Raw genomic sequence first — 14,544 nt, forward strand, 5'->3', positions numbered from 1 at the left:
AGTGTGGAGGGTATAAATGTGGTCTGGTCTCTCTCTCTAAAACATGAGTAGGTGAGTGTGGAGGGTATAAATGTGGTCTGGTCTCTCTCTCTAAAACATGAGTAGGTGAGTGTGGAGGGTATAAATGTGGTCTGGTCTCTCTCTCTAAAACATGAGTAGATGAGTGTGGAGGGTATAAATGTGGTCTGGTCTCTCTCTCTAAAACATGAGTAGGTGAGTGTGGAGGGTATAAATGTGGTCTGGTCTCTCTCTCTAAAACATGAGTAGGTGAGTGTGGAGGGTATAAATGTGGTCTGGTCTCTCTCTCTAAAACATGAGTAGGTGAGTGTGGAGGGTATACATGTGGTCTGGTCTCTCTCTCTAAAACATGAGTAGGTGAGTGTGGAGGGGATAAATGTGGTCTGGTCTCTATCTCTCTCTAAAACATGAGTAGATGAGTGTGGAGGGTATAAATGTTGTCTGGTCTCTCTCTAAAACATGTATGTTTTTGTCCATCAGTACCTGTCTCTCTACTTCTATCTGTCCATGCTGAACACAGATTACATATGTAGGCACTGCCCACTGAGAATGGCATCTCCCTCTAATAGAAACTGGTGATCTTATTAAATGTACTACAGTACATAAAAACAGGTTTTACCATGATGTAGTACTACAGTAGATAACAACAGGTTTTACCATGATGTCGTACTACAGTACATGACAACAGGTTTTACCATGATGTAGTACTACAGTACATGATGACAACAGGTTTTACCATGATGTAGTACTACAGTACATGATGACAACAGGTTTTACCATGATGTAATACTACAGTAGATGATGACCACAGGTTTTACCATGATGTAATACTACAGTAGATGACAACAGGTTTTACCATGATGTAGTACTACAGTAGATGACAACAGGTTTTACCATGATGTAGTACTACAGTACATGATGACAACAGGTTTTACCATGATGTAATACTACAGTAGATGATGACCACAGGTTTTACCATGATGTAATACTACAGTAGATGACCACAGGTTTTACCATGATGTAATACTACAGTAGATGACGACAACAGGTTTTACCATGATGTAGTACTACAGTAGATGACGACAGGTTTTACCATGATGTAATACTGCAGTAGATGATGACAACAGGTTTTACCATGATGTAGTACTACAGTAGGTGACAACAGGTTTATTAAAACTGAATTATAGTAATGATTAATTGTTCTTCGTGTTGTTTTGTTAATGTTTGGTATCAGTAATATGAATGAAAAGGTGTTAAGTGGATGTCATTTCTCATTCCTGGCCTGCTGATGATTATTATTCAGCTCTGTGTGTGTATCTTGTTCTTCTATCCTCGTGGGGAGCTGCAATCCCCAAATGTCCCCATGAGAACATGGTTAAAAGGACACATTTGTGTGTGTGTGTGTGTGTGTTCCTCCCCAAACGTTGAACCCTCCTGACCCTCTTTCAGCCTTAATAGACAGACACTCACACAGTTCCAGGAAATGGTACCAGGCTGCCACTGGGCACATTAAAGAGCAACGAGGCGAGACAGGTTGCTAGGCTGTTTGGAATGGAATCACCTCACTATGGTAACGGTTGGTGAAAGGAAGATGAGAGGTGCTAAGACGAGAGGGAGAGCAGAACTCTTTATTCTGAGTCTCTTCATTCATGAATTTACATAGACTTTTAACGCTAAGGAAAGGATTTATGGTATATATATGAAGAGGTGAGCATAGGACAGTATGTGTGTGAGAGAGAGAGATGAAGAGAGAAAGAAAGTTAGAGAAAGAGATGAAGAGAGGCGAGAGAGAGAGGAGAGAAAGATGACGAGGGGTGAAGAGAGAGAGATAGATATACTTACAGAACGGAATGCTGCAGCCACAAGGTTAGCTGGGAACAAATTCCTGCAGAGGAAGACAAGATAAACAGGAGAGGTTTCATTAATGTGTTAGTCTTGAACCAGGGGTACATCCTAATAATATGCCCTTTCCTGAAGTGTGCACTTGTTCACTACTTCCCACAAATCATGAAGCATTGGATTAGTGGAGGCATGGATTAGTGGGAGTTTCATTCATATTTCTTAAACCAGTAATCTCCTTGTGAATGATTTTTTAAATGGTTTTGTTTAACCTTTATTTAACCAGGCAAGTCAAGTTAAGAACAAATGTTTATTTACAATGACGGCCTGCCGGGGAACAGTGGGTTAACTGCCTTGTTCAGGGGAAGAACAGATATTTATCTTGTCAGCTCGGGGATTCAATCCAGCAACCTTTCAGATACTAGTGGTTAGAAGTGATGGGAAGTGAACAAGTGAACACTTTGATGCAGGAGACATACTTGGGACAAAGCCCCTCTCTCTGGTTCATCAGTAACACAACAAGAAGCGTTTAACCACTACAAAGCAAGCCTTACACGATGAACAACCACAGAATCTGTTGTAAATTCACAACTTCAATCATGTTTTTCTCTGATTACATAATATTAATGATGGCAGAGGTTAAGAAACAAATTAAATGTTTAAATCAATTGTTCAATGAGGCCATGGAATTTATTTAACAATGGAATTTATTGAACTTATAAACCAACAACTCTTAAAGGAGAAGTTTACCCAAAATCCAGGGACTCCCAAGTGATTCCATATATTGAAACTATTTCAGTGGAGTTTGCCCTCTCCCCTTCTCTCCCTCTAGTGGAGAACTGAAACAGCTGCGGGTCATGTGACTAGTGACGTTGCTGGCTCTGCTCTGTGGTCAATGAATGCACAAATACGCAAACTGTGGACAAATTCATTGTTTTTTTGAAAGTGTACAGCCACATTAGCTAATTTTGTCAAAAGTACTAGCGGTTTTGAATCAGGAAATGTGTACTTTTCTACCTAAAATATTTGTGATTATTTTATATAATATTTTATGTAGCCGACTGCCATATCAGCAGAGATACCTAACAACTGACCACAGAGCAGAGCGAGGCCTGCATCCAGCATGACCCGTTTTTGCAGCTGTCTCAGTTCTGCACTCCAGGGGAGACAGAGGGGGAGAGGGCAAACTTCACAGAACTACAGTACTTTCAATGTATGGAATCACTTGGCAGTTCCTGGATTTTTTGTAAACTTCTCCTTTAATTTACCCACATAGTTAAACCACATAATGCTGGGGTGGTTCACTACCCACATAGTTAAACCACATAATGCTGGGGTGGTTCACTACCCACATAATGCTGGGGTGCAGCATAGTTAAACCACATAACGCTGGGGTGCAGCATAGTTAAATCACATAACGCTGGGGTGCAGCATAGTTAAACCACATAACGCTGGGGTGCAGCATAGTTAAACCACATAACGCTGGGGTGCAGCATAGTTAAACCACATAACGCTGGGGTGCAGCATAGTTAAACCACATAACGCTGGGGTGCAGCATAGTTAAACCACATAACGCTGGGGTGCAGCATAGTTAAACCACATAACGCTGGGGTGCAGCATAGTTAAACCACATAACGCTGGGGTGCAGCATAGTTAAACCACATAACGCTGGGGTGCAGCATAGTTAAACCACATAACGCTGGGGTGCAGCATAGTTAAACCACATAACGCTGGGGTGCAGCATAGTTAAACCACACAATGCTGGGGTGCAGCACTGCTGTCCTTGAGTGTTTCCATTCTCACCTTTCAATAAGTAACTGATTTAGACATGAGAAACCAGGTGTTTACTCGCTCTCTAATTGTCAATTAGTGACGTTAATAAGTTAGACAGCCATGTCATCTTAGGACAGCTCTCCTTTGTTAAATAGATATTTGATCTGAACTGAGTCACCTAGTAAAGTAAGTAAGTATAGATAAAACAAATTTAAATATAACCTTTACTTAACCAGGCAAGTCATTTAAGAACAAATTCTTATTTACAATGACGGCCTGCCGGGGAACAGTGGGTTAACTGTCTTGTTCAGGGGGAGAACAGATTGTCAGCTCGGGGATTCAATCCAGCAACCTTTCAGTTACTGGCCCAATGCTCTAACCACTAGGCTACCTGCAGCCCCAAGTTAAAGGTAAAGTAAAGTAAGCCAGTTATAAATGAAGTGTCAGTGAGATAGGATATATCAACATCTAGAATGTGGCACTTGAGGACGGAGTAAAACTAATAATCATCTGTATTCTCAGTTTGTAATAGATCACTAATACTTCAGGACAGGTGGTTTCTTGTCCCAGACAGTTTGTAATAGATCACTAATACTTCAGGACAAGTAGATTCTTGTCCCAGACAGTTTGTAATGGACCACTAATACTTCAGGACAGGTGGATTCTTGTCCCAGACAGTTTGTAATGGACCACTAATACTTCAGGACAGGTGGTTTCTTGTCCCAGACAGTTTGTAATAGATCACTAATACTTCAGGACAGGTATATTCTTGTCCCAGACAGTTTGTAATGGACCACTAATACTTCAGGACAGGTGGATTCTTGTCCCAGGCAGTTTGTAATAGACCACTAATACTTCAGGACAGGTATACACATGGCTATGATATATGGCTATGATACATGGCTGGGATATATGGCTATGATATATGGCTAGGATACATGGCTGGGATACATGGCTGGGATACATGGCTGGGATACATGGCTGGGATACATGGCTGGGATACATGGCTGGGATACATGGCTGGGATACATGGCTGGGATACATGGCTGGGATATATGAGGAATCTCACTGGACCCTTTGATCACTCGGCTAAGCATGCCTCTCCTTAATGTCAATATGCCTTGTCCATTGCTGTTCTGGTTAGTGTTTATTGGCTTATTTCACTGTAGAGCCTCTAGCCCTGCTCATTATCCCTTATCCAACCTCTCAGTTCCCCCACCCACACATGCTATGACATCTTCTGGTTTCAATTATGTTTCTAGAGACAATATCTCTCTCATCATCACTAAATGGCTAGGTTTACCTCCACTGTATTCACATCCCACCATACCTTTGTCTGTACATTATACCTTGAAGCTATTTTATCGCCCCCAGAAACCTGCTCCTTTTTCTCTCTATTCTGGACGTCACAGACGACCAATTCTCATAGCTTTTAGCCGTACCCTCATACTCATCCTTCTCTGCTCCTCTGGGGATGTAGAGGTGAATCCAGGCCCTGCAGTGCCTAGCTCCACTCCTATTCCCCAGGTGCTCTCTTTTGATGACTTCTGTAACCGTAATAGCCTTGGTTTCATGCATGTTAACATTAGAAGCCTCCTCCCTAAGTTTGTTTTATTCACTGCTTTAGCACTTTCTGCCAACCCGGATGTCTTAGCCGTGTCTGAATCCTGGCTTAGGAAGTCCACCAAAAACTCTGAAATCTTCATCCCTAACTACAACGTTTTCAGACAAGACAGAACGACCAAAGGGGGCGGTATTGCAATCTACTGCAGAGATAGCCTGCAGAGTTCTGTCCTGCTATCTAGGTCTGTACCCAAACAATTTGAACTTCTACTTTTAAAAATCCACCTCTCTAAAAACAAGTCTCTCACCGTTGCCGCCTGCTATAGATCCCCCTCGGCCCCTAGCTGTGCTCTGGACACCATATGTGAACTGATTGCCCCCCATCTATCTTCAGAGCTCGTGCTACTAGGTGACCTAAACTGGGTCATGCTTAACACCCCAGCCATCCTACAATCCAAGCTTGATGCCCTCAATCTCACACAAATGATTAATGAACCCACCAGGTACAACCCCAAAGCCGCAAACACTGGCACCCTCATAGATATCATCCTAACCAACGTGCCCTCTAAATACACCTCTGCTGTCTTCAACCAAGATCTCAGCGATCACTGCCTCATTGCCTGCATCCGTAATGGGTCAGCGGTCAAACGACCTCCACTCATCACTGTCAAACGCTCCCTGAAACATTTCAACGAGCAAGCCTTTCTAATCGACCTGGCCCCAGTATCCTGGAAGGATATTGACCTCATCCCGTCAGTAGAGGATGCCTGGTTATTTTTTTTAAATGCCTTCCTCACCATCTTAAATAAGCATGCCCCTTTCAAGAAATTTAGAACCAGGAACAGATATAGCCCTTGGTTCTCCCCAGACCTGACTGCCCTTAACCAACACAAAAATATCCTGTGGCGTTCTGCATTAGCATCGAACTGCCCCCGCGATATGCAACTTTTCAGGGAAGTTAGAAACCAATACATACAGGCAGTTAGAAACGCCAAGGCTAGCTTTTTCAAACAGAAATTTGCTTCCTGCAACTCAAACTCTAAAAAGTTCTGGGACATTGTAAAGTCCATGGAGAATAAGAACACCTCCTCCCAACTGCCCACTGCACTGAGGATAGGAAACTCTGTCACCACCGATAAGCCCACTATAATTGAGAATTTCAATAAGCATTTTTCTACGGCTGGCCTTGCTTTCCACCTGGCTACCCCTACTGCATTCAACAGCACTGCACCCCCCACAGCTACCTGCCCAAGCCTCCCCCATTTCTCCTTCTCCCAAATCTATTCAGCTGATGTTCTGAAAGAGTTGCAAAATCTGGACCCCTACAAATCAGCTGGGCTTGACAATCTGGACCCTTTCTTTCTGAAATTATCTGCCGAAATTATTGCAACCCCTATTACTAGCCTGTTCAACCTCTCTTTCGTGTCGTCTGAGATTCCCATAGATTGGAAAGCAGCTGCTGTCATCCCCCTCTTCAAAGGAGGTGACACTCTTGACCCAAATTGCTACAGACCTATATCCATCCTACCCTGCCTTTCTAAGGTCTTCGAAAGCCAAGTCAACAAACAGATTACCGACCATTTCGAATCCCACCGCACCCTCTCCGCTATGCAATCTGGTTTCAGAGCTGGTCATGGGTGCACCTCAGCCATGCTCAAGGTCCTAAACGACATCGTAACCGCCATCGATAAGAAACAATACTGTGCTGCCGTATTCATTGACCTGGCCAAAGCTTTTGACTCTGTTAATCACCACATCCTCATCGGCAGACTCAGTAGCCTTGGTTTCTCAAACGATTGCGTCGCCTGGTTCACCAACTACTTCTCTGATAGAGTTCAGTGTGTCAAATCGGAGGGCCTGCTGTCCGGACCTCTGGCAGTCTATGGGGGTACCACAGGGTTCAATTCTTGGGCCAACTCTTTTCTCTGTATACATCAATGATGTCGCTCTTGCTGCTGGTGAATCTCTGATCCACCTCTATGCAAACGACACCATTCTGTATACTTCTGGCCCTTCTTTGGACACTGTGTTAACAACACTCCAGACGAGCTTCAATGCCATACAACTCTCCTTCCGTGGTCTCTAACTGCTCCTAAATACAAGTAAAACTAAATGCATGCTCTTCAACCGATCACTGCCTGCACCTGCCCGCCTGTCCAGCATCACTTCTCTGGACAGTTCTGTCTTAGAATTTGTGGACAACTACAATTACCTAGGTGTCTGGTTAGACTGTAAACTCTCCTTCCAGACTCACATCAAACATCTCCAATCCAAAGTTAAATCTAGAATTGGCTTCCTATTTCGCAACAAAGCATCCTTCACTCATGCTGCCAAACATACCCTCGTAAAACTGACCATCCTACCAATCCTCCACTTCGGCGATGTCATTTACAAAATAGCCTCCAATACCCTACTCAACAAGCTGGATGCAGTCTATCACAGTGCCATCCTTTTGTCACCAAAGCCCCATATACTACCCACCACTGCGACCTGTACGCTCTCGTTGGCTGGCCTTCGCTTCATAATCGTCGCCAAACACATTGGCTCCAGGTCATCTACAAGACCCTGCTAGGTAAAGTCCCCCCTTATCTCCGCTCACTGGTCACCATAGCAGCACCCACCTGTAGCACGCGCTCCAGCAGGTATATCTCTCTGGTCACCCCTAAAACTCCTCCTTTGGTCGTCTCTCCTTCCAGTTCTCTGCTGCCAATGACTGGAACGAACTACAAAAATCTCTGAAACTGGAAACACTTATCTCCCTCACTAACTTTAAGCACCAGCTGTCAGAGCAGCTCACAGATCACTGCACCTGTACATAGCCCATCAAAAAATTTGCCCAAACTACTACCTCTTCCCTACTGTATTTATTTATTTATTTTGCTCCTTTGCACCATATTATTTATATTTTAACTTTGAACTTTCTTCAAATAACAAATCTACCATTCCAGTGTTTTACTTGCTATACTGTATTTACTCTGCCACCATGGCCTTTTTTGCCTTATGTCACATCATTTGCTCACATTGTATATAGTCTTATTTTTCTACTATATTATTGATTATATGTCGTTTTACTCCATGTGTAACTCTGTGTTTTTGTATGTTGTCGAACTGCTTTGCTTTATCTTGGCCAGGTCGCAATTGTAAATGAGAACTTGTTCTCAACTTGCCTACCTGGTTAAATAAAGGTGAAATAAAATAAAATAAAAACATGGCTGGGATATATGGCTATGATACATGGCTGGGATATATGGCTATGATACATGGCTGGGATATATGGCTATGATACATGGCTGGGATATATGGCTATGATACATGGCTGGGATATATGGCTATGATACATGGCTGGGATATATGGCTGGGATACATGGCTGGGATATATGGCTGGGATATATGGCTATGATACATGGCTGGGATATATGGCTATGATACATGGCTGGGATATATGGCTATGATACATGGCTGGGATATATGGCTGGGATATATGGCTATGATACATGGCTGGGATATATGGCTGGGATATATGGCTATGATACATGGCTGGGATATATGGCTGGGATATATGGCTATGATACATGACTGGGATATATGGCTATGATATATGGCTGGGATATATGGTTGTGAGCATGCCTGTGTAGTTAACATACGCCAGCTGTGGTGTAGCTTGTGCTTCCCTACAGATAACTTTTCCTTGTGCAGAATATAATCCCTGGTTTAACAGCTGTCAGCTTCCCCTCAGATGCAGACAGACAGATGGACAAGCGGGCAGACAGACAGGAAGGCAGACAGATAGATAGGAGAGCAGGCAGAAGGTTTGACGGGCAGATAGTTGGACACAGACCGACAGACAGACAGTCATTCAGGTAGAAAGGGAGTTAGGTAGGCAGACACACAGACGGGCAGACAGGGAGTTAGGTAGGCAGACACACAGACAGGCAGCTATTGATAGCGAGAGAGACAGACACCCAATGACACACTGTGTAAGAACCTTTGTCTCGTGGGAATGCTATAGTTATTTCGTTTTTTTGCAGTGATTCTTCCTGTCACGGTCTGTTTTGTTTTTCTTACTGTTTTATATCGTACCATTATGCATAAACGAATCACGTAAATGAAAAACATATGTTGACTAATTCCCCCCCAAATATTGATCAATAATCATCTATATCCAGACCTTGGTCTGTTGATTTCTGAGAGCATGTAATCCCATGTAAGTACTGGAACAAGCATGCGTCTGGGCTCTCACGTGGGTAACCTATATAGGCTACAGTACTGCGCCCGGGTGAATTAGTGGAGCATACATCTACTCCACTACTACCCGCCCCTCAGTCATCTCACCCCCTCAGCCATGCTAGTTGATTTCCTTTCAAGAAACACTCTTTAACAGAATACATGTATTAGCCTATTGAAACAATAACCTCATCCCGCAACCGTTACCTTGCAAGATCTAAAAACGAATCCGTGGTCTCCTTGTTGGTATTGACGCTCTCGAGACCTAGATTATTTGTGTTTAGAGCCCCGGCACCGACTCCCGGTTTGATAATGAAGGCGAGGGACACACCGATTCCCGATGCGATGAGTGTGGTCACCAGGAAGTAGGAGACCGCGATGCCTCCTAGTTTCCCCAGGGAGCGCGTGTCCAGGCTGGCGGCGCCGGAGATCAGGCTGCACACGACCAGAGGAAGGATAATCATCTTCAACATCCTCAGAAGCATCTCACCGGGGAAAGCGAAATAAGTCATCTGCGCCCGGGTTAGGTTCATATTCCGAACCATCATTCCGAGGCCGACGCCTACTAGAACTCCAGACACCGTCATTATCACTAACATATTCCTATTCAAAAATCTCATCAACTTGTCTTTACGGCTTTTCTTCTTATTTCCATTCTTCTCCAAGATTTCGTCGGTGGAGACCGAATTGGTCATTGTGTGTCCGTTTATCTTCTCAATTTTGATGGAAATTGTGGGGCAGAACTCTGAATAACGGTAATTCGTGAGAAAATTGGCAGTTCCTGGAGAAGCTTGGGAGAACACACACTCAGATGAGTAGCAATTGCGAGTAGGCTGATGCAAGCGTTATTAGTCCTGTCAAACACAACGTGTTTCTCCACCAATGGTGAGAGAGGGGCTATACACAAAAAAAGAGGACATGCGCACTTCCTCCTTTTGCTCAATATTAAGACCATCTGATGCAACAGTGGGAGAAATTGCCTGGGTCTGCAACTGTGCATTTGTATTGATAGTGTTGTGACTGGAAATTTGAGAAAAATGTAAACATTTCAAAGATCTGAATCATGCCTATGGGGCACTGGTCATGTGCAAGCTATTGGGATGGGGCCTACCCTTTGACTTTTTTTTGTTGCCTGAATTTAAAATGGATTAAATTTAGATTTTGTGTCACTGGCCTACACACAATAACCCATAATGTCAAAGTGTAATTATGTTTTTAGAAATTTGTACAAATTAATTTCAAATAAAAATAGGAAATGTTGTGAGTCAATAAGTATTCAACCCCTTTGTTATGACAAGCCTAAATAAGTTCAGGAGTAAAAATGTGCTTAACAAGTCAAATAATTAGTTGCATGGACTCACTCTTTGTGCAATAACAGTGTTTAACATGATTTTTGAATGACTACCTTATCTCTGTACCCCAGACATACAATTATCTGTAAGGTCCCTTAGTAGTCGAGCAGTGAATATGAAACAAATTCAACCACAAAGATCAGGGATGTTTTCCAATTCCTCGCAAAGAAGGGCAGACATTGAATATACCTTTGAGCATGGTGAAGTTATTAATAACACTTTGGATGGTTCATCAATACACCCAGTCACTACAAAGATACAAGCGTCCTTCCTAACTCAGTTGCCGGAGAGGATGGAAACCGTTCATGGATTTCACCATGAGGCCAATGACTTTAAAACAGTTACAGTGTTGAATGGTCGCATTAGGAGAAAACTGAGGATGGATCAACAACATTGTAGTTACTCCACAATACTAACCTAAATAACAGAGTGAAAAGAAGGAAGCCTCTATAGAATAAAAATATTCCAAAACATGCATCCTGTTTGCAATACGGCACTAAAGTAAAACTGCACAAAATGTGGCAAAGAAATTAACTTTATGTCCTGAATTACAACGTGTTATGTTTGGGGCAAACACAACACATCACTGAGTACCACTCTTCATATTTTCAAGCATTGTGGTGACTGAATCATGTTATGGGTATGCTTGTCATCGGCAAGGATAAGGGAAATTTTGGGGGGATAAAAATAAACGGAATAGAGCTAAGCACAGGCAAAATCCTAGAGGAAAACTTGATTCAGTCTGCTTTCCAACAGACACTGGGAGACAAATGTACCTTTCAGCTGGACAACAACCTAAAACACAAGGCCAAATATACACCGGAGTTGCTTACCAAGGTGACATTTAATGTTCCTGAGTGGCCTAATTACAGTTTTGATTTAAATGGGCTTGAAAATCTGTGGCAAGACTTGAAAATATCTGTCTAGCAATTATCAACAACCATCTTGACAGAGCTAGAAGAAAAAAATAATGGGCATGTATTGTACAATCCAGGTGTGCAAAGCTCTTAGAGCCTTACCCAGAAAGACTCACAGCTGTAATCACTGCCTTACATAATTCTAACATGTATTGACTTAATGGTGTCAATACTTATGTAAAATGAAATATTTCTGTATTTCAGTTTCAATACATTTGCAAAAATGTCTAAAAACATGTTTTCACTTTTATTATGGGGTAGTGTGTGTAGATGGGCGAGAAAATAAATACATATAATCCATGTTGAATGCAGGCTATAACACAAAATGTGGAATAAATCAAGTGGATTGAATACTTTCTGAAGGCAGTGTATATGCTAGGAGCTAGGTGGTAGTCCTAATGGCTATAGGCTAGGCTACAGTTATTAATCATATAGCCTATCTCGGATATATTTAGGTGCTCCTAAAATCCGTGCATCGATGTGTACTGTCAGACCATTCAACTCTTATGTGCTTCATGTTGTCATTGAGACCGAAATACTTTGTTCCCGATCCCAAAATAACACGGGCAGTTGCTAAAGAAGACGAGGGGTGGGTTAACCGCACACCCACTTCCCAGTTCCCCCAGCCCTGCTAATAATCCATTCAACACTGTATGCAGTGTTGCCAACTCCTCAGTAAGGAAAGTAGCTATTGGCTGTCCTAAAAGTTGCTAAATGACGTCATCACCTAATTTGCATAATTGGCCATGTGCATGTAATAATGATGGACGCTGTAGGAGAGAGGAATAACGTCGCTAGTTGCTTTTTTTGAATATGTGTCGCTAGAGGGGTCTGAATACTCGCTAAATATAGCGACAAAGTCGCTAAGTTGGCAACACTGTCGAGCGGACAGGCCTTTTAAAGGCGGAGTAGTCTGCGTAGATCTCAGTCGTCCTACATCTTCAGATATTATGTAATGTCAGTTATTCTATAAGATTGAAAGTTGCAGCAATGTTATTTTATAGGCTATACATGAATAAATTGTAGGCTACAAAACAATCTCTGGTGATCTTGTGTTGTGTCATGTATATTATGGTGTAGCCTATAGGCTCTCATCATCATTATAATATGTCAATATGGAAAACAGTGCAACGATAGGCCTATTGCATTATAACAGATATTGGCTTGGCCAAATAGCCTGCAGTAATTTAATTTCCTATAGGCTTTGTGTGAATGATTGATTATTCAGAGATTTTTTATCTGGACTTCTGCCTACTTTGAGTGACACGGAGGCAGACTGTCATCTCTCCTATAATCCAACTAGATGGTGCCATAATAAAGGTTATTATTGGGAAATGTGTGCTTTTTTTCTCCCACTCAGAGATTCCTGTCCTCCTCCCAATAGGCCTACTGCCAGTTTGAAGTTTTTAAACATGCAGCCTTCTGATAAGTCCTAATTTACAGTCACTTAGAAAAGAGAAAGATATTTTGTAACTAAATCTGTCAGTTAGCTAAATGGCTAGGGTGGTAGGCCTAAGTTACTTACAGTAATGAACAAACGTAATAGGTCATTTTGGTATGATTATGTTATATATTTTATATGAGATTCATGTTGTCTATTAATCAGGTTCCAGATTTAGATATAGATTATCTTGATCAGCTGATTTCTCTCCCTGTCTGATGTTGATTTGTTATGTAACAGTGATTTTGTTATTTCCATTTACACTTTAGATTGAATATTCATAAAACTGTAAATTGTTTATATTCCATTGTGAAATCTCCGTCCACACTCAGGCCACAGGAGAGCTAAAACTACAACACCCTTATAGACTAGTGGGGATGGATGTTGTCATCTACAGTTTGAACTTGTGCACTAAAGCAAGTCTACAGGCTGCCATACTCTACAGTCTTTGAGACTACATTACATCTAGGCCTCGGTCATGACTCTCAGTTCCATTACATTACATCTAGCCCTTGGTCATGACTCTCAGTTCCATTACATTACATCTAACCCTTAGTCATGACTCTCAGTTCCATTACATTACATCTAACCCTTGGTCATGACTCTCAGTTCCATTACATTACATCTAACCCTTGGTCATGACTCTCAGTTCCATTACATTACATCTAGCCCTTGGTCATGACTCTCAGTTCCATTACATTACATCTAACCCTTGGTCATGACTCAGTTCCATTACATTACATCTAACCCTTGATCATGACTCAGTTCCATTACATCTAACCCTTGGTCATGACTCAGTTCCATTACATTACATCTAGCCCATGGTCATGACTCTCAGTTCCATTACATTACATCTAACCCTTGGTCATGACTCAGTTCCATTACATCTAACCCTTGGTCATGACTCAGTTCCATTACATTACATCTAGCCCTTGGTCATGACTCTCAGTTCCATTACATTACATCTAGCCCATTACATTACATCTAACCCTTGGTCATGACTCTCAGTTCCATTACATTACATCTAGCCCTTGGTCATGACTCTCAGTTCCATTACATTACATCTAACCCTTGGTCATGACTCTCAGTTCCATTACATTACATCTAGGCCTTGGTCATGACTCAGTTCCATTACATTACATTACATCTAACCCTTGGTCATGACTCTCAGTTCCATTACATTACATCTAGCCCTTGGTCATGACTCAGTTCCATTACATTACATCTAGCCCATGGTCATGACTCTCAGTTCCATTACATCTAGCCCTTGGTCATGACTCAGTTCCATTACATTACATCTAGCCCTTGGTCATGACTCTCAGTTCCATTACATTACATCTAACCCTTGGTCATGACTCAGTTCCATTACATCTAACCCTTGGTCATGACTCAGTTCCATTACATTACATCTAGCCCT

The 14,544-nt window shown here is 42.1% G+C and overlaps 1 protein-coding gene across 1 annotated transcript in view; it reads right to left on the bottom strand.

The window, feature by feature from the left end:
* LOC106577368 (neutral amino acid transporter A) overlaps positions 1 to 10,831 on the bottom strand; it is a 37,504-nt gene extending 26,673 nt beyond the window's left edge. Inside the window, exons 1-2 of the mRNA XM_014155332.2 lie at positions 9,625 to 10,831; positions 1,861 to 1,903 (exon numbers count right to left, since the gene is read on the bottom strand). Of these exons, the coding sequence (XP_014010807.1) occupies positions 1,861 to 1,903; positions 9,625 to 10,112 (531 nt within the window). The 5' untranslated portion in view covers positions 10,113 to 10,831. The remainder of the gene's footprint in view (positions 1 to 1,860; positions 1,904 to 9,624) is intronic.
* Between the last annotated feature and the right edge of the window lie 3,713 nt (positions 10,832 to 14,544).

Source organism: Salmo salar, chromosome ssa18, assembly GCF_905237065.1.
Source record: "Salmo salar chromosome ssa18, Ssal_v3.1, whole genome shotgun sequence".
NCBI lineage: Eukaryota > Metazoa > Chordata > Actinopteri > Salmoniformes > Salmonidae > Salmo > Salmo salar.